The sequence below is a fragment of the Ochotona princeps genome, chromosome 17, assembly GCF_030435755.1.
Source record: "Ochotona princeps isolate mOchPri1 chromosome 17, mOchPri1.hap1, whole genome shotgun sequence".
Lineage (NCBI taxonomy): Eukaryota > Metazoa > Chordata > Mammalia > Lagomorpha > Ochotonidae > Ochotona > Ochotona princeps.
The window spans coordinates 44,309,552-44,333,223 of NC_080848.1; the positions used below are offsets into that span (position 1 = coordinate 44,309,552).

The 23,672-nt window shown below is 54.6% G+C and overlaps 2 protein-coding genes across 2 annotated transcripts in view; one reads left to right on the forward strand and one right to left on the reverse strand.

The window, feature by feature from the left end:
* Positions 1-2,299: 2,299 nt before the first annotated feature.
* On the reverse strand, positions 2,300-10,200 carry SMCR8 (SMCR8-C9orf72 complex subunit). Its single transcript, XM_004599377.2, has 2 exons — positions 7,354-10,200; positions 2,300-2,818 (listed from the first exon to the last, which is right to left on the reverse strand). The coding sequence occupies exons 1-2, from the start codon at positions 9,765-9,767 to the stop codon at positions 2,365-2,367; spliced, it is 2,868 nt and encodes a 955-aa protein (XP_004599434.2). The 5' UTR covers positions 9,768-10,200; the 3' UTR covers positions 2,300-2,364.
* Positions 10,201-10,330: 130 nt separating this feature from the next.
* TOP3A (DNA topoisomerase III alpha) overlaps positions 10,331-23,672 on the forward strand; it is a 34,771-nt gene continuing 21,429 nt past the window's right edge. Inside the window, exons 1-2 of the mRNA XM_058675671.1 lie at positions 10,331-10,713; positions 23,327-23,386. Coding sequence (XP_058531654.1) covers positions 10,531-10,713; positions 23,327-23,386 — 243 coding nt within the window. The 5' untranslated portion in view covers positions 10,331-10,530. The remainder of the gene's footprint in view (positions 10,714-23,326; positions 23,387-23,672) is intronic.

Here is a 23,672-nt window from a genome sequence, read left to right on the forward strand (position 1 = left end):
TGTAGCCAGCTGTGACTGATTTTACGTTTTAGGCATGAGGGGAGAAATGCGCTCATCTGCTCCCTGAAGCTTGTCCATGCTAGATCTCTCTCTCAGAAAATTTCCATTTTTTTTCAGTCCCAGCACTGGGGCAGAGCCAGAAAGCTGGCTGCTGGTTTGCTTGCAAGTGCAAAAGAGGAACCATCTTCCGAGTTCTTGGGGCAGGTGGGCTCACTTCCTCGCTCCCACTGCTATGTAGTTGACGGTGGGCATTTTGGGGGACAAGGGCCCCACTGGACCTCCTGGGAGTTGGAACCGAGCCCTGTACTGGTCTGCCACAGGCGATGAAGTCAGGAGGCAGATGGCAGGCTTTGGGGTGGGTTTTTCTCAAGCCAGGGGGCGGGATTTCACCCTGACAGGCAGGATTCGTCCAGCAAGGTGCCAAGGGCAGTTCAGGCTGCCACCTGCCTTTGTGGTGACCGCTGCGAGCCCAATGAGGCAGACAGAAGATGGGCTGGAGGTCAAGGTTGGGGCACAGCAGCAGGAGGTGGGAAGCCAGGACACCATGTGTGCCGCGGAAGGTGGTGGTTCAGCAGAGCATGCTGGGTGAGGAATCCCTGACATGAGGGCACTGGGCACTGGGCCCCGTCCAACTCCAGGTCAGACACGTGAGACTCTGGTTGCAGGAGAGCCATGCAGAGGGACAAGGTTGCCCAGAGGCCCCCACACCTTGAAGAGCCCTTTGGAAGGAAAGACTGTGGCATCCTGACACTGTAGTCTAGGTCTAGATCCTTCCTGCTGGCCTGCAGTCGGCGAGGTTACCTGCACTGTGAGGTGCCCTCTTGGCCACATCTGTCTGGCTCCCTTCCCGTCTCCTGCCTGCTCAGGCCCTTTGCAGCAGCAGAGAGATGACTCCAGGGTGGGGGGCGTCTCCTCGGTGCCACTGTGGTGCTGGGCTTTGGTTTCCGGGAGGCCACATCTGCCTGCCCGTCCAGCAGCTGCCTGAGGCTCTTCCAAGGGACAGCAGTACCCACCTGCCCTGCTTCCGCAATGGCGCAATGCCCACTTTCCAGTTTGTCGTGAGAGGACATCCCTTTCCTCTGAGACAAAGGCCACCAGGGTATGCCCCGTGAGATGGAGCACATGGCAATCAGTTGCCCAGCTGGAAGACAAGGCGACATGTGGAACACACGAGGCACGTGGGGCATGGTGACAGATGGTGGGGAAGGGGAAAGAAGCAGATAGCTTTGAGTGTTTCACACATTCGCCGCCGCCAAGAGCTCCCGGCAGCCTGTCAGCCCTGTGAGCATGGGCAACACAAACAGATGTGGAGGAGCAATGAGTCACAGGCTGCGCCACAGAGCTGTGCGTCACCTCAGAACCGCAACCAGCACACAGTGGCATCAGGGCAGGCCATCTCCAGGGGCTGTGTCAGCTGCCACACAAAGCTGTTGGTCACCTTAGAAAAGGAATCAGCACAACAGTGGCCTCTGGGCATGGTACCTCTGGAGGCCCGGCCGGCCCTAAGACGGTGAAGTATGGGGGGCGGGGGCGAGAGGCTGTCTCCTTCCTGATCCCAAACACCCTCCACAGCAGGGGGAGTGGAGGCACACCCACAGGGACCCTCCAACCAGTAGTTTCTCCAGGACATCCCAGTCTGGGATCTTGCCGCCGGGCTGACTACTGGACCATCACCAGTACGGGAGAGGTAGTGAAGCGGTTGTGAAGTTTAGCTGTCAGAGAAGCGGGGTCTCGCTCTCACACGGTGGGGACAGTCCCCACAGTGCAGGGTCCACTCTATCTGCCACATCCCCGGCTCCCAGACCAGGCTTTCCTCTTCACTGGCTGGGCCTTTGCTGCCCGCCTCCTGTGTGAACCGGAACCCACCAGGGAGAGTGACTTTAGAGGGCCTAGGAGGAGGTGGGGCTGGGCAGGGCCTGGCGCAGGAAGGGGGCAAAGGAGTTATGGACCGTTGGGGCTATCATGTGGCCATGGGGGATCTGTGTACGATGTGGGATGTCCTGCCTGTTTTTCATCGTCTCCCTGGCTGGTTTTGTCACAGCGTCCCGTAAGGGTTGAATGTGGCCAGTGTGCTCCAGCCATCTGGCTTTGGCTCCCCCTACTCCCCAAGAGGCTGTCGGTTCTGGGAAAGCTGAGCTCCAGACACCCCTGTCCCCTGCCAGAGGCCACCTCCTGCCCGGGAGCCCAGAGCAGTCACCACGGTCCTCCCAGGTGTTTCAGAGGCAGTCACACCCCAGCCTCCGCCCAGTCCCACACGCCACGCCTGCCAACCACGGACGACACCCAGCAGGCTGGATCATTCAGTTCAGGCCAGTCCTCGCCTCCCCTCCCCAGTCACAGAGGCTTGGTCAGCTGGGTGCCTCCTCAGATTTTGTAAAGGAAACTGGGGACGTAGTCGGACCTGAGCATGGGGGTACTGTTCCCGCGGCCCTCCTGCAGGTAGTGCAGCCGCAGCAGCTCGGCCAGGTACTGGACCACCCTGACGTCTTCATTCACCAGGCCCAGGTTCAGCCTCAGGAAGTTGGCCCGGCGGCTGGCGACCAGCTCCTCTGTCTCCTGGTCGTGGGCGGGCAAGTGCAGGTGATGGCAGAAGGTGTAGAGGAAGGCCTTGGCACAGAGCTGCGTGAGCACGCTCTGGACGTGCAGGGCGTAGGTGCTGCCCCGCTTGATCTGTGTGCGGTGGTCAGCTAGGCGGGGCACCAGGGTGCCTCTGTAGAGTGGGCAGCGCAGGGTTTTGTTGTCCAGGTCCAGGATGCTCGTGTAGCGGCTGTAGCGGCTCAGGGCGTGCAGGGTTCCAGCACCAGCGGGAGAGGCCAGCCTGCAACACACCAACACACGGGTGAACCTCAGGAGGCTGGGAGGCTCTGTCCCTGGGACTGCTCCCCCACACCCAAGTCCACCGCAGACCAGGGAGGCAAACGCAATTCATCGGTTTCTCCAAGGGGCTCCTCGCCCCTGCTCACCAACAAGTCCCACAGCAATGAACTGGCCACAGGACCCTCCATCCCCACTAGATGCCAGCTCGCCGGGCCTGGCACCTCACCCATGGCAGCCCATAATGGACTCTTGGCTGAGAGCTCCTCCCCACGGGTCCTCAGTGTCATCCCACCTGCTGAGAGCTCCCCAAGGCCCTCAGCACTGTCCTGCTAGGAGCTCCTCCCCACGGGCCCTCAGTGTCCCCTCTGCTGGAAGCTACCATACAGTACCTCAGTGTCGCCCCACCTGCTTGCCCCCCTGCACTAGGCTGCTGTGAACCTCACCCGGCCTTCCTGCTGCACCCTGGGGCCAGCTCCCTAACCTTGCTGGGCCTCCCCTCTGACTGGAGAACAGTCATTCCAACCACAGAGCTCCCTAGGCACGGGCTGTGTGGAGACGAGACAAGCTATGCTCCAGCTGCACCTGCTCCCATCAGGGTCGGCCAAACACGGGCCCAGGTGATGACTGGCCACTCGCCTCTCCCACAGCACGAGGGGCATCGAGAGCTCAGGTCTGGTTTGGTCTCATGTCCCCTCTGCCCCAACCCCACCACACCTGCCACCTGGCATATCTGGCACAGGCCAGAAGGGAAGACCGTCCACCCGCTCAACCTCTGGAGGCCCTGCTGCTCTGGGGTGGACACTTGTGGCAAGCTGATTAGCCTGCTCCTTGAGCTACCCACAATTCTAGGGGAGTACCTGGCCATCAAGGCCCGCCTCTGCCGAAATCTGGAGGACAGCAGGTGATGGCCCAAGTGCCTGGGCCCCTGTCACCCGCGTGGCAAGACCCCAACGCTGTTCCTAGTCATCGTGGGGACACCTGTTCAGAAAGCAGAGGTGGGACTTGAACCCAAGCAGCGACTCAACCCCATCCCACCCAGCCTGAGTGCTGCTACTTCTGACAATCCCTTCACTCCTGTGTCCCGGACGGCCTCTTGGGATGCCAGGGAGAGACCAGCTCCATGTCTCTACTCTCGCTGCAATGAAAGCCACTGGTGTGCACTGAACATCACCCTGGCCCAACCCAAGGCCGGATCACCCAGCTAGTCAGCAGTCAGACCAGGACTTGACAATGGCCTTCTCCATGCCAGCACACAGTGTGGGGTCTGTTACAGCCTCTTGGCAACAGAATTATCTCCAATGTTGCTAACAATTCCAAAAACCAACTAGATGACCCAGCTGCACTTTTGGGCATGCGGCAGCACTGGTAGTCTGAGGGAGAAGTCCTTGACATATTTAGTCATGGGGGCTGCTTATTTGTACTTTTCTTTGGGGGAATGTTCCAAGGACTGAGGGGCCAGGCCACAGGAAGTATACCTCTGGCCTGACCACCAGCAGTCCACCCAGAGTCCCCTGCAGAGCCAGCGGTCTGGCACATCCTATCAGCCCCACCCACTGTTCCAGAGGTGTTCAAGGAGAGCAGGTGAACCAACAGGTTCTGGAGGTCAGCCCAACAGACCAGCAGCTCCCTGATGGCCTTACCACCGTGCCCACTACTCACCTCGCCTAAGCTGGCTGTGGCAAGCCTGTTCCCACACCACCCCGTCACAGCTGATTCCCCAGGGAATTCTCCCCTGGGGCTCATAGATGCCCCCGACACCCCACATCTACAGGCAGATGGAAGGAGAAACAGTGGGGGGAGGAGGGTCTATGTAGACCTAGCCATCCCCTCCAATGGCCTCCGATGGAGCCCCAGCCATGCCGGCCAATGCATGCACGTCCTCCCAGGCTGCCTGGGGCATAGTGACAGAGCCGGGCCAGACGCGGTGCTGGGCAGCGTCTGGCACTCGGGCAGCTTGCATAAGTACTTGGCAAAGGCCCATGCGGCAATCCAAGCCTCTTGTTTTCCTAGATGGAGGAGTGACTTGCCTGGTGCCCACTGGCAGCGAGCCGTGGTAAGGCAGTTCCAGGGCTCACACCTCTCCCTCCCGCCTCAGCGCCCAAACCCAGGCCACAAGCTAGCACCCCTGGCCCTGCCCCTTATCTAGCAACCCGAGCCAGGCTTGCCTGGCATTGCAGAAAGAACCACTGGGTCCAACGGACAGCAAGGGGCAAATGGCATTGGTCCAGAGAGGCCCAGGGCCCTGGCAGGATGAAGCCCCGGGAGTGGGCCCTGACCACCTTCCCAGCCTAGTACCCTCAAGGTGAAACCTGTCTGTTGGTACTGATGGAGGAGCTTGGCAACTCCTCTGTTAGGACACAATCCCTGCAGATGAGCACAAGAACCAAGACAGGGAGCAGCCAAGACCAGGCCAGGGAACGGTACCCACCGGCATGCATTTGGCTCAAGTCTGGGGTGAGCCAGGCTAGGCCAGTTCATATCACCCGCTGGCAAATCTGAGAGCCAGAATGGTGCGCAGGTCAGGCCGGGTCAGACCACAATACTAACCAGTTTACATTAGGGCCAGGACTTGGGGCTGCCTGGGCTGGGCTGGGCTAGGCTATAGCCCCCCCCCACCAGTATGAGCTAGAATTGGGGGTGGCACCAGGCCAGGCCAGGTTACAGCACCCACTGGCAAATGCAAAGGTGAGACGGGCCATCTCAGAATGAGCCGCAACACCCAACTAACACACATGAGACCCGGCGGAGGTGGAGCGGAGCGAACACAGTAGAGGGGCTGCGTGGGGCTCCCCTGCTGAACCACTACTCCCACTGGTAAATGCTGGGCTGGGGACAGACCACGCCAGGAAGGTCTACAATACCTGCAGGCCTGCAAGTGAGCTGGACTGGGGGGAAACCAGGCTGGGTTGACTGTTCCTACTGGTATAAGCACAAGCTGGAGTGGGTATGCGTTGGCCGGCCTTTGCTACAGCATCTGCTGGTAGATGCTGGCACTAGGGGTTAATTCTGTTAAGTTATGTGAACCATCTGGAGAGTCTAAGAACCGGGAGTGGGAATGGGCCCAGGAGGGAAACAGTTGGGCACCTCCCTCCTGGGTTGCCACTCCGTCTGGTGAGCATGAGAACCAGGACTGGGGCAGGCATAGCTAGACAGAGAGTGGCACCTGCTGGCACGTGTGTGGGCTGGAGAGTGGGGCTGGTTGGGCTGACCTAGACTTCAAGGCCCACTGACACGTATGAGAGCTGAATGGGATATGGGACAGATTGGACGAGTCAGCTGTACACATTGGCTAACATGGGAACCAGGGCAGGGGGCGGGCCTAGTGGGGGTTATCGCGGGTCATCCCAACTAAGCTGCGGCTCCCACTGGTTGGTTTACATGGCCAAGTGTGTGGTGGGCAGGACGGGGCTGGGCAGCAACACGCATTGGTTTGCACAGAGGACAAGGCTGGAGACAAAACAGATCCAGCAACTGCAACTAACAGTGTGTGCGTAGGCTGATTGGGACAACAGACCATAGTAGAGGATGTACTGGCAAGCACACACAAAAATCCAGTCTGGGATCACCTCAGACTGAGATGATGGCGTCACTGATGCCAGGAGCCCACGCAAGGCCCTACTCCCACGGCAGCGGGCTGCAGGAGCAGAGTGTGTAGACGGAAAGGCAGGCTGATGAGGTGCAGAGAAGGGAAGTGACTTGCCGAGGGTCCCAGAGGAAGCCACAGAAGAAACAGAGCAGGGACACAGCGAAGGGGCAGGGCCCCAGCCAGAATCGCCCAATACAACTGGGACAGACATGGTTTGGTAAACACAAGCCAGTGAGGCAGGGCACACACTCTGCCCTGTTCAGACAAGCAGGACAAACCACTGGGGGCTGGGCCATCACCCGCAAGGCAGGTGTCCTAGACGAAGAAGGGTTCAAGTCCTGGCTGCTCCGCTTGTGATCCAGTGCCCTGCTAAGCTGCCTGGGAAAGCAGCAGCAACAGCCCCGGATGGAGTTCAGCCTGGCAATGCAGCTCTCTGCCATTTGGACTCCATGGCATCCCTACCCCCCCACCCATCACCATTACAGCCTTTTCCCTGAAGCAGCTCTCTCCTCTGCCAAGGACACCATGGTGTTCACTGGACAGTCAGTGAGGACCTGAGGTCTCGGAGTCCAGCCGTGCCCACATTCCCCGTGCCACACTCCCACACTGACCTGGTCAAGATCTCTGGGATGGGCTTAGGGGTTAGTGACGATGAAAAATCCACTCTCCACCCCAAAATAATTCTGACCCCAAGGAGACAGACTGGTTGCCAACTCCTTAGGAACTGCAACCTCCACCCAGAATAAAGGGACTGCAAGTCAGGGAAGGGTGGGGGTTACAGGTTTGCAACAGAGCTGGGTTAGAATTGGGGGTTTCCCACTCCAAAGGTCACAGCAACTGGTCTCATTCCCTAACTGGTGGGGCCCTCCCCTGCACCCGGGTATGGTCCTAGGTCCACAGTGACTGGCCTTGTTCCCTAACTGGTGGAGCCCTCCCCTGCACCCGGGTACCTCTGCAAGCCAATGAGCTTCCACTTCTGAAAATCTGTGATGTGCAGAGGTGGAGCGACCCAGTGCTTCACAGGCTTGGCGTGGCGGCTGTAGTTGGGGACGAAGATGGACAGCGCCGTCACTAGCTTCCTGACAATGGCCTCGTCCTCCCCGAGGACCACCAGTGTCCTCCCGCTGAGCAGGGAGTAGATGGCTGGGTGGGCAAAGGGGTACTGGCGGATGAACTTTAAGGCATTCTGACCAGCCTTCTTTTTATGCCTCTCGGAAGACAGGCCAGGGGGCTGAGCAGAGGTGGGGGTCCTGTCAGAGCTGGTGGAGGTGATGCTGCCCACGTAGCTGTGGGTGTCCGAGCAGCTGTCCAGGCTGTTCTTACTGGTGTCCCGGCTGGCCAGCAGGTGGTTTGGGTCCAGCTCGTACACAGGAAATCCTTCAGAGCTGTTGTCTCGGGGGGATGGGCTGGCGTTCTCCGTGGCCAGGTCCATGTGACATGCCTGCTCCGTGTGCTGCAGTCGCTGCGGGCAGACACTCACCACCCTGTCCTCATCGGAGAGCGCCTGAGCCACAGTGGGGAGGGGCGGCAGCTGAGCACTGCTCTCCTTTCCGATACAGCAGGACGCATCTATGTGAGATGGGGTCTGGTCCAAACCGCCCCCCACACCCTCCTCGTCCTCCTCCTCCCCAGCCTCAGCCAGCTCCGATGGGCTGGGGCCTGCCTGGAAGTGGATGGCTCCCTCGCCGTCCGCACAGGCTTCTTCCTCATTAATGGCACTTGGGTAGCTGGCCTTGAAGTCATCTGGGATGAGGGCTTCCGAGGGGCAGGTGCCCAGCACCTCAATGCTGTCCTCGCTAATGGTCCGGTGGCTGACGGCTTTGCTGCGGACCACCTGGGGGCTCAGCGGCACCGTGAGGCTGGCCTGGCTGTCGGATTTGGAGAGCAGGCAGGCGGACCTCTCGGTGCCCAGCACCTCGATGCTCTCCCCGCTGCTAATGCTGCCCTTCATGTCCATGTCCAGGTAGTCCAGGTGCTCCTGCCGGTCGAAGCTGCCCGATTCCGGCGCCTCGGCCTCCTTGTCCTCCTCGTCTCCCAGGTCCTGCTCCATCCTGATGGGCACCGCCTCCACGCTAGACTTGTAGGAGCTGGCGCTGACCAACACTTGGGGCACGCGGCATTCTTCCGGAACCCGGGCAGGCGGCCGGTCTTGACTGGTCTGAGAGGGCAGGCTCTCCTGCTTTTCCAGCACCTTGTCAGAAACCTCCACCAAGTCCTCAAAGAGGAAGCTGGTCACGTGCTGCTGCCGGAGAAGTGCTCTGTCGATCTGGTTGGTCAGCAGGTAGCACAGGTCGCCCCGGAACATGTGCTCGATGTGGCTGAGCTGAGCCAGGGTCTGGGTGAAGTACTCAGTGTCACACAGCTCCTCCAGCGTCTTCAGCTTCTTGTCAAAACACTTGGTGGACTTGGCCTTGATGAGCTTCGGGGTGTAGGCGGGTCTACAGGCATACAGTTCTGGGTCGGCCGCCGGCTGGGTGTCGGTGTCGGCATCGACGTGGGAGTGAGGAGCAGTGGTGGCAGGCTGCTCAGCCTCATCCTGGCCACGCTCCGCCTCACCCGGAGCGCTCGCCCCAGTCCCCTTCAGCTTGCGGTGAGGGTAGGAGCGGATCTGCCGCAGCAGGTCCTGGTGCTCAATTATGGACTTCTCCACGCTGGCCAGCTCGTTGGCCTTCTCGATGGCCTGAGATGAGTAAAAGCCTCTGTCGTTGGCCTTCTTCTGGATCTCTGTCTCCGTGTGCAGCACCGTGCGCGTGTAGTCCAAGTCCTTCAGCTTCTTCTCGAGCTCCGCGGCAAAGGCCTTCCTGTTGCCCGTCTTCAGGCACTCGGAGGCTCTGGAAAATTCGGCAGACAGCTCCTGGAACTGCTGCATGATCTTGTGCTGGTCGGCAGAGATGTAAGCCATGCAGAAGGGCCTCACGAAGCCGCGGGCCTCCAGGTCATACAGGGTGAGGTGGTGCACGTAGGCGAAGGCTCCCTCCTTGGAGTCCCCCAGCACCACCTTGGAGTCCTCCACGAAGTTGAGCTTGGGGTAGGCGGAGCCAGGAGGGTGGCCCACGAAGGAAGCCTGGTAGTCCACAGACATGATGCGCAGCGAGAAGTAATTAAGATCGAAAGTGCCAAAGACCCTGGCGTCATTGGGGATGGTCAGCAAGGGCTGGGGGCCCACCTGCTCCGAGAATTCAGAAATCAGGATGAAGTCCCTAGAGAACTTGGCCCCGGACAGCTTGGACCAGGGGTGGGCTTCCTGGCTGGCAAAGGGATACAGCGGCACGGAGTACTCCTCGGGCAGGGCCGGCTCATGGTAAGGCTCTTCCTCGTACCCGTCCTCTTTGGTGTAGGCCACCACGTCAGGGGCGCTGATCATATTTTCCAAGTGGATGGGGAGCACATGGAGAGGGAGTTAAAACGACACGCCGAAGCCAAAGCCTCCGCAGGCTCCTGGAAGGCTAGCAGGGCCACAGCTCCCTCAGAAGGCCCCTCGAAGGTGCAGCTGCCCCGGAGCCCTCGTGGAACACCCTCCCAGGACCAGGGAGGCCGGCTGCCCGCCTCCTCCGCCTCCTCCGCCTCCTCCGGCGAGCGCAAGGCACCTGCAGTGAGGTCACGCGCACTCCTCCTCCGAAGCCAGCCCCCTCGGCCCTCGCCCCTGCCGAAACGAGTGCCTAACGCGGGCTCCGGGCCGCAGCGGGCACAAGGCAGGCGTCGTGGGCCCCACGCTCCGAGCGCAGAAACCGCCGCGGCTCTCCGGACGCGCCGCAACTCCAAGACAGCTACCGCGGCGCCGCCATCTTGGCGTCACATGACCCGCAGCGGAAGGAGCGGCGCACCTTGGGGCGCCCCGGACGCGGGGCAGTCTGGGAGTTGTAGTTCGCTGTCGCTGTGGGGGCGGAAGTGGCCCGGGAAGGCGGGCGGAAGCGGCGGTGGCAACGTGCGGGGTCTAGGTAGAAGCGGAGGCCGGCAGGAGGCTGAGGCTGCCGGGCACGGGGGCGACTGACCGGAGCGCTCGCGGACGCGTCTCGGGAGCCCCGCACTTTCCTGACAGGGGACGCCGGACGGGCGGCCGCCGCCCCCCCGCTCCTCCGGCATGCGCGGGCTCCGGCTGTGGGGCTACGCGTGCGGGGCCTGAGGGAATGTTGTTCCCCGTCGCCCGCTGCGCGCTGCGATTGCTGCGGAGGCAGCCCGGGCACCGTGCCTTGTCCCGCACCGCCATGGAGGTGGCCTTCCGAGGCGTGCGCAAAGTCCTGTGTGTGGCGGAGAAGAACGACGCGGCCAAGGGCATCGCCGACCTGCTGTCCAGCGGGCGGATGCGGAGGGTAAGAAAGCAGGTTGGCACTCCGTCCCGTGGGGTGGCAAGGAGCCCAGGGGCATTAGCAGGACGCTGGACCCGTAACCGGCCTCGTGCAATGGGAGGCGACGTGGCACACGGCAGCTACGCAGGGAGGATGCTTCGCAGCGCTCAAGGGGCTGTGTGTTAAAACACCTGCTTGCATTGGTGTCCCTGGGCTTGACGTCAGAGCTTCGGCCAGGAGCCAGGAGCTGCTTCTGGGTCTCCCGCACGGGTGCAGGATCCCAGGGCTTGGGAGCGTCCTGCGCTGCTTTCCCAGGCCACAGGCAGGGAGCTGGATGGGAAGTGGGGCAGCCGGGACACGAGCCAGTGCACATCTGTGATCCCAGCGCGTGCAAGGCGAGGACTTTAGCCACTAGGCTGCTGCGCTGACTGTGGCACTTGGCCGTGTAGGGGAGCTTAGAAAGACAGGCACAGGAGTCTGAAAGAGCACGGTGGAGAAGGAGTGGGAGTGGGCGGGAGGAGCGGCCTGTGGCCGGTGCCCAGGTGACAGGGAGCGTCCAGCCTGCACGTGGCTTGTGGTGTGCAGTCAACACTTATTCTAATTGCAGAAGACGTTCATCCCCTCAGAGGAAACAGGGTCAGCTGTGCCCTCCACCCCCATGCCCCAGCACCTCTCAGACGAATCTGCTTTTTCTGTGTGAATTGACCTGCTTTTGACATTTTCTTCATTTTAATTTTATTTCTGTCCACTGGTTCGCTTCCCAGATGGCCGCCACAGGCAGGGCTGGACCAGGCCAGAGCCAGGAGCTGCTTCAGGTCCCCTAGTCGGGTGCAGGGGTCCCAGCACTTGACTCAGCTTCCTTGCCTTCCCAGGTTCATCAGCAGCAAGGGCTGGAAGGGAAGTGGAGCAGCTGGGACTTGAACTGGTGCCCATATGGGATCCCTGTGCGTGCAAGGCAAGGATTTAGCTACTGAGCCATCTTGTCAGGCCCCGTGAGCACTTCACATATGCCAGCTTGTGTTTGGACTCTTGGTCTGAGTTCCTAGCGGTAAATCCACAGGAGTGGAGTGATGACTCTTGGGGGGACTTTGTCGCCGTCGTCCAAGGTGGTGTGGCGCCGAGGTCTCCATCTGCTCTTTCCTGAGCATCTCTTGTGCCTGTGGGCACGTGGTCTCCCCTCTGGAGAAGTACTGGTGCTGCCTTTCCCGTCATCTCTGAGCAGTTGAGGGCCGTGAGGATTTTCCACTCGCTTGTTGCTCAGAGTTTGAGCTCTCCCATGGAGCCCTGCTGCTTTTTGCATCGAGTATTCTGTCTGGTGTGAGGTCAGACGCCAGCTGTATTCTGCTGTGTGTGTGTGTAGTTGACTCAGCAGTATTGAAATCTTGTTACACTCAGTTGAGGATAACTGTTGGAGTTTACTCGGTCTCTCCCAATACGCTGTTTTCACCCCTCAGTGTTGCAATGGCTGTAGCTTTCTAGTAAATTTTTATACTCTTGTAAATGTCTCTCACTTGGTTCTTTGAGATCCTTTTGCCAGGCCTGGCATAGTAACCTAGTGGCTAATGTCCTCACCTTGCATGCACTGGGATCCCATATGGGCACCAGTTCAGATCCTGGCTGCTCCACTTTCCTTCCAGCTCCCTGCCTGTGGCCTGGGAAAGCAGTCGAGGACAGCCCAAAGCCTTGGGACACTGTATCCGCGTGGGAGACCCGGAAGAAGATCCTGGCTCCTGGCTTCAGAATGGCTCAGCTTACTTGTGGCATGAACCCGTGGAAGAAAGATCTTCCTCTCTGTCTCTCCTTCTCTCAGTATATGTCTTTCCAATAAAAATAAATGTCTTAAGAAAAAGAATTCTTTTGGCTATTTGGGGCCCCTAGCAATTCCAGGTGAATTCTAGGATCTACATTTCCGTTTCTGAAAAGCAGGGGTTGGACAAGGACTGCGTTGAATCTTTGTCGCTTTGGGGAGTGTGGCCATCTTAACACTGTCACGTTCTCAAGTCCTCTGGTCCAGCCCGGGATGTCTTTTGTTTCTGTCATCTTTAGATTTTTTCCACAGTGTATTGTAGTTTTCATTGTGTATGTATTGTATTTTCTTGGTAAAACTTATTCCTAAATATGTTATTTGGGCTGTTTATTGTAAGCAGAATTATTTTTTTTATTTCCTCTGAAGCAGTTAATGGCTAATTTGTGGAAACACTGGTTTTTATGTGTCGTTCTTGTATCCAGCCAATGTGCGGGATTTGTTTATTTGTACTAAAAATTTTTGTTTTTTTTTTCTAGAAGATTCTTTATGTAAAAAATAGTCTTGTTTGTGTTTGTAGTTTTACTTATATCTTTTTTTTAATCTATTTTATTGTATTGTTGTTGACAATCTTTACATAGTTAATTACAGTTAAAGGAAAAAGAAGAAAAAAAAGAAAAAAAAAAAACAAAAAGGTTCAGGGGGATAGGGAAGTGGGTAATGCTGTTATGTCCATATTGTTTCCATCATGTATCTGAGGTAAAGGGGGATATTGAGGGAGAAGCCCCACCCGGTTTCCCGCCCACCCCAAGTCCCGGATGTGGGGCATGCTCTGAGATATGTGCTCAAGTGGTGTTAATAGTTCTCCAGTTATGAATTGCTGCCAGTTTCGCTCGATGAGGTCGTCCACGGATTGATATGGTCCATCATAAAGTCTCCGTTTGCCCCATATTTCGCTGCCAACGTATAGCTGAGATGAATGATTGTCCTGTTCTGCCTTCTGTCTTTTCTTGGTTAGAGTTCTGAGTCCAGCAGTTCGATTGGGGAGATCTCCAAAGATACTTTGAGGTATTCCCAGATTAGTTTCTTGTATGTTCTAGCAAGCACAGGGCCCGGCACAGTCCATTACCCCGATCTGCTGGTGGTTGCAATTGCTGTGTCGGTTCTGTTTTCGGTCCCGAGTTGCACTGGAACCAATGGGTGTTGCAGTCCAGTCTGGTTCGGCCGTTACATCAACCAGTGGGAGCTGCAGCCTAGTCGGGGCGACCCACAATAACCCCCACCAGGCTCGCCCCCTACCCTGGTTTGCCAGTATGTGTAGCAGAAGACCAGTCTGTCCCCCATCCCATTTGGCTCTGGTACTTGTCAATGGGTATTAAAGCTTAGTTCTATCTAACCAACTCAACCATCCAGACCTCACAGATGTTGTTGAGTACCTCTCTATCTAGCAATCCCAGCCCCCGTCCTAGTTTTCATGCCCTCCCACGGGAATAGTGACCCAAGAAGGGGGAACCCACTTTTCCCTCCCAGGTCTCTCTGTCCCGGTTTATGCACTTTTTAGGTTATCTTTTTTTTTTTTTTTAAAGATTTTTATTTATTGTATTACAAAGTCAGATATACAGAGAGGAGGAGAGACAGAGAGGAAGATCCTCCGTCCGATCATTCACTCCCCAAGTGAGCCACAACGGGCCAGTGTGCGCCGATCCGATGCCAGGAACCAGGAACCTCTTCCAGGTCTCCCACGCGGGTGCAGTGTCCCAATGAATTGGGCTGTCCTCAACTGCTTTCCCAGGCCACAAGCAGGGAGCTGGATGGGAAGTGTAGCTGCCGGGATTAGAACCGGCGCCCATATGGGATCCTGGGGCTTTCAAGGCGAGGACTTTAGCCGCTAGGCCACGCCGCCGGGCCCTACTTATATCTTTACCAATAGGAAGTCTTTTATTTCGTTTCCTTGCCTAATTATTGCTCTGAAATTTCTAATTCGACCTTTTATTATAGCAGGGCCAAAAGGAACAATTTTGTTTTACAGGAGTTCAAGAAATTTTTTTTAAGATTTATTTATTTTTATTGTACAGTCAGATATATGTAGAGAGGAGGAGAGACAGAGAGGAAGATCTTCCTTCGATGGGTTCACTCCCCAGGTAGCCACAAAGGCAGGAGCTGTGCTGATCATGAGCCAGGAATGTTCTGCGTCTCCCACACGGGTGCAGGGTCCCAAGGCTTTGGGCCGTCCTCGACTGCTTTCCCAGGCCGACCAGCAGGGAGCTGGATGGTAAGTCGGGCGGCCAGGGCTGGAACTGCAGCCCAGAAGGGATACCAGCATGCCAGCTTACCTGCCACACTACACCACTGGCCCCACAGGACCCTTTTTGTGTTGTTCCCAATCTCGTGGTTTATTGAGCTTTTATTGTGAAAGGATTGGAGTTTGGTCAGATACTTTTTTTTTTCTTCATTAATAGAGATAAGCCAGGTAGGGCTTTAAGTATTGGATTGGGTCATGTTTGTGTTTTTATAAATTTTTGGGAAGAGGCTAGCCCGGCACGGTAGCCTAGCAGCTAAAGTCCTCACCCTGCATGCACTGGGACCCCATATGGTACCAGTTCGTATCTTGTCGGCTCCACTTGGCATCTAGCTCCCTGCCTGTGGCCTGGGAAAGCAGTCAAGGACGGCCCAAAGCCTTGGGACCCTACACCCGCGTGGGAGACCCGCATGAAGTTCCTGGCTCCTGGCTTCAGATCAGTGCAGCTCCGGCTGTTGCAGCTGCTTGGGGAGTGAATCAATGAATGGAAGACCTTCCTCGCTGCCTCTCCTCCACTCTGTAAATCTACCTTCCCAATAAAAGTAAATAGATCTTAAAAAATAATAATAAGAGGCTGCTCTTAAGCAGTACTCTCAGAATATTTTTTCTTCTCCACATGAGGTGTCTAAGAGGTGGTCCCCCATCCACGGCAGCTGATACAGTTTGGCACTTGGGAGCAGCCGCCTCTCCTTCACCCCTCTTCCATATGGGAGGAAAGGGAAGAAAAGCAAAATTGGAGCATCTGTCCCAACCACCTTCCCCACACCTCAATACTCCCCACCCTGTTCGGTGATCCTAAGGGTCTGCATTCATGGCAACTCTGTAAACAACATCAAAAATGAAAAAGAAGCTGGGCCCGGCGGCGTGGCCTAGCGGCTAAAGTCCTCGCCTTGAACGCCCCGGGATCCCATATGGGCGCCGGTTCTAATCCCGGCAGCTCCACTTCCCATCCAGCTCCCTGCTTGTGGCCTGGGAAAGCAGTTGAGGACATCCCAATGCATTGGGACACTGCACCCGCGTGGGAGACTCGGAAGAGGTTCCAGGTTCCCGGCTTCGGATCGGTGCACACCGGCCCGTTGTGGCTCACTTGGGGAGTGAATCATCAGACGGAAGATCTTCCTCTCTGTCTCTCCTCCTCTGTGTATATCTGGCTGTAATAAAATGAATAAATCTTTAAAAAAAAAAAAAGGAGCTGAGCACAAGAACCCTGCTGGCATTCTGCCTGGGAGACCAGGGCCTGAACTGCAGGTGTGTGTGTGTGGGAGACCAGGGCCTGAGCTGCAGGTGTGTACGTGTGGGAGACCAGGGCCTGAGCCTCAGGGGTGTGTGTGGGAGCCGAGGCGTGGAAGGAAGAGGTTGGTGGAGCTGGTTATAGTGGAGGCAGATCCTGGTCCCTTTTCCTGGCAGGACATCTTCCAGCTCTCCTGGTGACTTTCAGCTTTCGCTCTGGACTCCCTCCATCTTTAGAAAGAAACCAGCAAAGCCTGCTCTTCTTTTTTTTTTTTGTAAAGATTTATTTATTTTTATTACAAAGTCAGATAGAGAGGAGGAGAGACAGAGAGGAAGATCTTCCGTCCGATGATTCACTCCCCAAGTGACCACAACGGCTGGTGCTGTGCTGATCCGGAGCAGGGGCCAGGGACTTCTTTGCATGTCTCCCACGTGGGTACAGAGTCCCAAGGCTTTGGGCCGTCCTCGACTGCTTTCCCAGGCCACAAGCAGGGAGTTGGATGGGAAGTGGAGCTGCTGGGATTAGAACCAGCACCCATATGGGATCCCGGGCGTTCAAGGCGAGGACCTTAGCCGCTAGGCCACGGCGCTGGGCCAAAAGCCTGTTCTTCTTTTCGAGTCCGTGTTCCCTCATCCACGTCTCCCTGGCCAGGCCACCTCTGCTTCCAGGGACCCTTGGACTCTCCTGATTGTCACCGGACGGTCTGTGCACCTTTCGGTTGTCAGATGCTGATCACGGTTCAGTCATCAGTCAGCACCTGCTGTGCGGTGCGTGGAGTGCCCTGGGTGACTGCTCACACTCCTCCGGGGGTGATGGGCCCTGGAGCTTTAGAAGCAACAAAAGGCTGAACATAGCGAAAATGGAGAAATAATTTGTGTTTCTTTAGAATCAATTTTCAGATATCTGTTGTCGGGAAGCCTTTATAGAGAGATGATATGAGAGAAATCCACCCAAGCATTGATGAGAGATGGGGTGACTGTTTTTCTTTGTAACGGTAGTATCTGCTGCATGCAGTTGGAAGAACAGCCCCCAACCTCCTGCTACATACCGACCGGGATCCAGAACTCAGAGACGCTTGCGAACCTTGTTACCCGTGTGCCTTTCTTTTTTCTTTTATTCTTTTTTTTTTTTTTTTTTTTTTAATGATTACATTGCATTATGTGACACAGTTTTATAGGCACTGGGATTCCCCCACCCCTCCCAAACCTTCACCTCCCATGGTGGATTCCTCCACCTTGTTGCATTACCACAGCTCAAATTCCGTTGAGATTCTTTCATTGCAAGCATCTACCAAGCATAAAGTCCAGCATCTTATTGTCCAGATAAGTTCATCAGTTTCTTGGGGAGACCATCTCTGGTCTGAAGGTAGAGCTGGCAGAGTATCATATTATCATCCCGATCAGTTAAAAGCCCCGACATTACATCAGTAACAATTTATAACGTTATGGAATTAGTTGACATGGTATTGAGTAACCAATATGTTAAAAGAGAAAAAGAAAAGAATGCAAGTTCTGAACCACATCCTGTGACTTCTACATTGACATTTCAATTATTAGTTTATATACAACCGGGTTCTATACACCTTAAAATGGCTATAGATTACTATTCAGCTGTCTCATGTCTATTTTAACTTTAGTATTTAGCAGTTCATAGTGTTGAAGCATGATTTTGCTGAACCTGACTGTTTTTCGGGTAGTCTAACTCTGTAACTCTAACAAGACATATGTCAACAGTTTAGGTGAACAGTTTTAGGAGGGGTGTGCAGAGAAATCTTCAATACCCCAGTGAGGAGTAACTAATCTTTGTGTCCCACCCAGTGAGATATAAGTGCATCCATGCTGACTGTTTCTAAGCTTTCCTGATTGTTCTCTGTCTATCTATTCTAGTTTTTTATTTGTTTGTTTGTTTTGAGGGTCCTGATAGTCATTGCGAGAGTGTGGGGACCCAAAATCGGAACCAGGCAAGGACCAGAGAAAGCTCCTCTCCCTAGTCCCGAAGGAAGTTAACTGTTCTGTTTTCTGCGGACCGCTCAGGGCTCCTGGTTGTCATTCCGATGACCTTGGATCCTGCAAGGCAGGATTTGGGCTTCTCCCATCCCATGTGCTAGATCCAAATGGGGGTGGGTGACCTCAGAGTTCTTGGCCTCCAAAGGCACTCCAGTTTCCCGTGGTCTCCTTGGCAGTTGGGATGTAGTCCTTGGTGCCCGTATTGATAGTCCTTGATGAGGATCTGGGAGCTTTATTTTTTTTTTTTTAAGAATTTATTTATTTGGGTTGGAACACCAGGTTTACAGAAAAGTGAAGAGGCAAACATCTTCCATTTACTGGTTCATTCCCCAAATGGCCACAGTAGAGGCAGCTGAGCTGATCCGGAGCCAGGAGCTTCCTCTCCGGGTCTCCCATGCGGGGGCAGGGTCCCAAAGCTGACGGCCATCCTTTGCTGCTTTCCCAGACCACAAGCAGGGAGCTGGATGGGAAGTGGGGCAGCTGAGATGGGAACCAGTACTCATATGGAATCCTGGCATTGGCAGAGGCAGCCATTGCTGTGTGCCCCACATGTGCCTTTTTTTGTCATTTTTGTTCCAGGGGAGACATCTTTTTCTAATATTTTCTTTTTTTTTAATAAGATTTATTTATTTTATTACAAAGTCAGATATACAGAGAGGAGGAGAGACAGAGAGGAAGATCTTCCATCCGATGATTCACTCCTCAAGTGAGCCGCAACGGCCGGTGTGCGCCGATCCGAAGCCGGGAACCCAGAACCTCATCCGGGTCTCCCACCCGGGTGAAGTGTCCCAATGAATTGGGCTGTCCTCAACTGCTTTCCCAGGCCACAGGCAGGGAGCTGGATGGGAAGTGGAGCAGCCGGGATTAGAACCGGCGCCTATATGATATCCCTGCACGTTCAAGGCGAGGACTTTAGCCACTAGACCATGCCGCCGGGCCCAAGATTTTCTATCTATTGGTTGTGTGTGTGTGTGTGTGTGTGTGTGTGTAAGAGTTTATTTTTATTAGAAACTCAAATATACAGAGAGAAACAGAGACAGAGAGGAAGATCTTCCGTTCTCTGATTCACTCCCCAAGTGGCTACAATGGCCGGAACTGAGCCGATCTGAAGCCAGAAGTCAGGAGCTTTTTCTGGGTCTCCCACGTGGGTGCAGGGTCCCAACACTTTGGGCCGTCCTCAACTGCTTTTCCAGGCCACGGGCAGGGAGCTGGATGGGGAGTGGAGCCGCTGGGAATAGAACCGGCGCGCTCAAGACAAGGACTTTAGGGCCCGGCAGCGTGGCCTAGCGGCTAAAGTCCTCGCCTTGAATGCCCCGGGATCCCATATGGGCGCCGGTTCTAATCCCAGTGGCCCTGCTTCCCATCCAGCTCCCTGCTTGTGGCCTGGGAAAGCAGTTGAGGACGGCCCAATGCATTGGGACACTGCACCCACGTGGGAGACCTGGAAGAGGTTCCAGGTTCCCGGCTTCGGATCGGCGCGCACCGGCCCGTTGCGGCTCACTTGGGGAGTGAATCATTGGACGGAAGATCTTCCTCTCTGTCTCTCCACCTCTGTGTATATCTGGCTGTAATAAAATGAATAAATCTTTTAACAAAAAAAAGACAAGGACTTTAACCACCCTGGTTTGCTCTTCTTGATGCGCAATCATCAGCTGAACTTTTTTATTTTTTAAATTAATTTATTTAGGGCCCAGAGCAGTGGCCTAGGATCTAAGGTCCTTGCCTTGAACACACCGGGATCCCATATGGGCACCGGTTCTAATATGGGATAGCAGCGTGTATAAGGTGAGGACTTTAGCCACCAGGCTACAGTCGGGCCCAGCTGAACTCTTTTTTTTTTTTTTTTAAGATTTATTTATTTCTTTTTTTTTTAATTTTATTTTTTTTAATTTATTTATTATTTTTAATTCATTAATTACATTGTGTTATGTAACACAGTTTCATAGGTACTTGGATTCTCCCCACCCCTCCCCAAACCCTCCCACCATGGTGGATTCCTCCACCTTGTTGCATAACCATAGTTCAAGTTCAGTTGAGATTCCCCCATTTCAAGCATATAAGATTTATTTATTTCATTACAAAGTCAGATATACAGAGAGGAAGAGAGACAGAGAGGAAGATCTATCGTCCGATGATTCACTCCCCAAGTGAGCCGCAACGAGCCGGTGCGCCAATCCAAAGCCGGGAACCTGGAACCTCTTCCAGGTCTCCCACACGGGTGCAGGCTCCCAAAGCTTTGGGCCGTCCTCAACTGCTTTCCCAGGCCACAAGCAGGGAGCTGGATGGGAAGTGGAGCTGCCGGGATTAGAACCGGCGGCCATATGGGATCCCGGGGCATTCAAGGCAAGGACTTTAGCCGCTAGGCCACGCCGCCGGGCCCCCCCAGCTGAACTCTTAATTATCAGCTACCAAGAATTTCCCTGCGCCCAGTGCAGTAGCCTAGTGGCTAAATCCTTGCCTTAACTGCACCAGGGTCCCGTATGTGTGCTGGATCCTGTCCCTGCTACTCCACTGCCCATCCACCTCCCTACCTGTGGCCTGGAAAAGCAGTTGAAGATGGCCCAAAGCCTTGGGATCCTGCTCCCACGTGGGAGACCCAGAAGAAGCTCCTGACTCCTGGCTTCAGATCGGCTCATCTCCGGCTGTTGCAGCTACTTGGGGAGCAGATGGAAAATCTTTCTATCTCCTTGTCAATGTAAATCTGCCTTTCCAATAAAAATAAATGTTAAAAATAATAAGAAGAATAAAAAGAATTTCCACTTAAAAGGTGCCATTCTGCCTCTGAGAGCGGCTTAGATGTTTCACGGGAGTTATCTTAGTTATCTTAGATGTTTCACGGAGATAGGTTATCTCTGTGAGACTGCAGATGTTTGACACGGGTCCATCTTGCCTTTCACCACTTCCTGGGTTCTGGGAAGCCTTCGCCTTGTCCTGTGTGCTGTTGTGAAACTCACAGGCTTAAACTGCTTCTAATGGCTCTGTGAGAAAGAGAGGGTCTTGGGAGGACATGGGGGTGAGGAAGAGGGTCTCCTGGGTGTGTGTGTGAGAGAAATGGAGGTTTCCTGTGTGTGTGTGTGTGTGTGTGAGAGAGAGAGAGAGAGGGTGGGTCTCCTGGGTGTGTGTGTGAGAGAAATGGAGGATTCCTCTGTGTGTGTGTGTGTGTGTGAGAGAGAGAGAGAGAGAGAGAGAGAGAGAGAGAGAGAGAGAGAGAGAGAGAGAGAGAGAGAGAGAGAGGGAAGAAGGGTCTCCTGGGTGTGTTTTGGTGTATCTGTTAGAAAAGGCGGGTCTGAAGGGGTGTGTGAGGGCGGGGGATCTGCTCTGGGGTGTGTGTGTGTGTGTGTGTGTGAAGGGGGGGTGTCCTGAGTGTGTTGTAGTCGTGGACTATAATGTCCCTTGGCTTCCGGTTCTGATTAGGCTCTTTGGATCGTTGCTGTCAGAGCCAGAAGGGACTTCAGAGAAAACAGAACACTTCATTTCAGAGTCAGTTGAGGCTCTGAAAGCAGAGGAACTTGCCCAGTAGAGGTCTGTGGTCAGGAAGTGACGTGTGCGGCGAGGCAGGAGATGATCCAGAGAGTCTTGCCCTAATCCTTTGTCTGCCGCTGGTTGATTGTGTGCAGTCTCCATCAAAACAATTCTGTCAGCTTATCTCAAGGCTGATCTTCCAGTGTTTAGGGGAAAAAATAGGCCCAGTGTGGTAGCCTAGTGGCTAAAGTTCTCACCTTGCGTGCACTGGGATCCCATGTGGGCACCAGTTCTAATCCCATCAGCTCTGCTTCCCTTCCAGCTTCCTGCCTGTGGCCTGGGAAAGCAGTGGAGGACGGCCCAAAGCCTTGGGACCCTGCACCCATGGGGGAGACCCATAGGAAGTTCCTGGCTTTGGATCAGCTCAGCTCTGGCCATTGTGGCCAGTTCAGGAGTGAATCATCGGATGGAAGATCTTCCTGTCTCTCTCTTCTCTCTGTATATCTGGCTTTCCAACAAAAATAAATAAATCTTAAAAAAAAAAAAATGGCATGCTGGGTGGGGCCTTTCCCTTTATCTCCCCCTTACCCCAATACAGAACAAAAACAGAGAGAAGGTGGAAACAATGGTTTTGCCCACTTTCCTGTAGCCCTTGAACCATTGTGCCCTGATCAACTATGTAAAGATTATCAAAATAAAATAATAATGTTGAAGAATGGCATAGATTCTATCAAATTTGTCTTGGTGACTATGTTTGGGAAGACTACTTAATAAATGATCTTGATAATTTTGTCTCCTTATCTGTCGGAATTATTTTGCATTTTTAAAAAGATGTATTTATTTTTATCTGAAAGGGAAAGATAATAGAGCGAAGGAAAGACAGAGAAAGAGATCTTCTATGTGCTGGTCTCGCATGTGCGTGCAGAGTCCCAAGATCTCGGGCCATCCTCCGCTGTTTCACAGGCGCCTTAGCAGGGAGCTGGATGAGGTGGAGCAGCCAGGCCTTGAACCAGTGCTCATATGGGATGCCGGCAGCACAGGCGGAAACTTAACCTACTACATCAGCAACAGCCCACTCTTACACTTTTTTAAAAAAAATTTATTTATTTTTATTACATAGTCAGATATACAGAGAGGAAGATCCTCCGTCCGATGGTTCATTCCCCAAGTGGCCACAGCGGCCGGTGCTGCGCCAATCCAAAGCCAGGAACCCAGGAACCCAGGAACCCGGAACCTCTTCCAGGTCTCCCAAACAGATGTAGGGACCAAAAGCATTGGGCCGTCCTTGACAGCTTTCCCAGGCCACAAGCAGGGAGCTGGATGGAAAGTGGAGCTGCCGGGATTAGAACCGGTGTCCATATGGGATCCCAGGGCTTTCAAGGCAAGGACTTTAGCCGCTAGGCCACGCCGCCAGGCCCCACTCTTACACTTTTTTTTTTTTTGAAATGTTTTTCCTTTTTTTTTTTTTTTTTAAGATTTATTATTATTGGAAAGGCGGATATGCAGAGAGGAGGAGAGACAGAGGGAAGATCTTCCATCTGATGATTCACTCCCCAAGTGAGCCGCAACGGGCCGGTGCGCACCGATCCGATGCCAGGAATCCGGAACCTCTTCTCTGGGTCTCCCATGCGGGTGCAGGGTCCCAAGGCTTTGGGCCGTCCTCGACTGCTTTCCCAGGCCACAAGCAGGGAGCTGGATGGGAAGTGGAGCAGCCGGGATTAGAACCGTCTCCCATATGGCATCCCGGGGCATTCAAGGCGAGGACTTTAGCTGCTAGGCCACGCCGCCGGGCCCATTTTTAATACCCCACTTGAAGGGGTTTTGCCTGATCTCTGTGTTCGTTTTCTAGTTTACTGTTTCATTTCTATTGTTTTGTTTTGTTTTGTTTTTTACAGAGAGAAGGACTTTCTAAATTCAACAAGATCTATGAATTTGATTATCATCTGTATGGCCAGGTGGGTGCTGCAGTGTGTCTTCGTAACCCTGGAGCGTGCCTTCAGGTCAGGGTGCCCTGTTAGAGCCCATTCTTCAGATGTTGAGCTGTTTGCCAGAAATCGCCCTAAGCTGCGTGTGCTTTAGGCTTGTCTGACCAGCAAGGTCAGCCTGGCCACACGTGGACTGTGTCAAGGCCTTTGGCTTTGACAAGCTGGGGGTGTTTCTTGCTAGTCAAGTGTTTACATATCTCTGCCGGAATGGTCCTCCCTCTCTTCTGTGTGATTTGGCAAAATATCACTTCAAAAA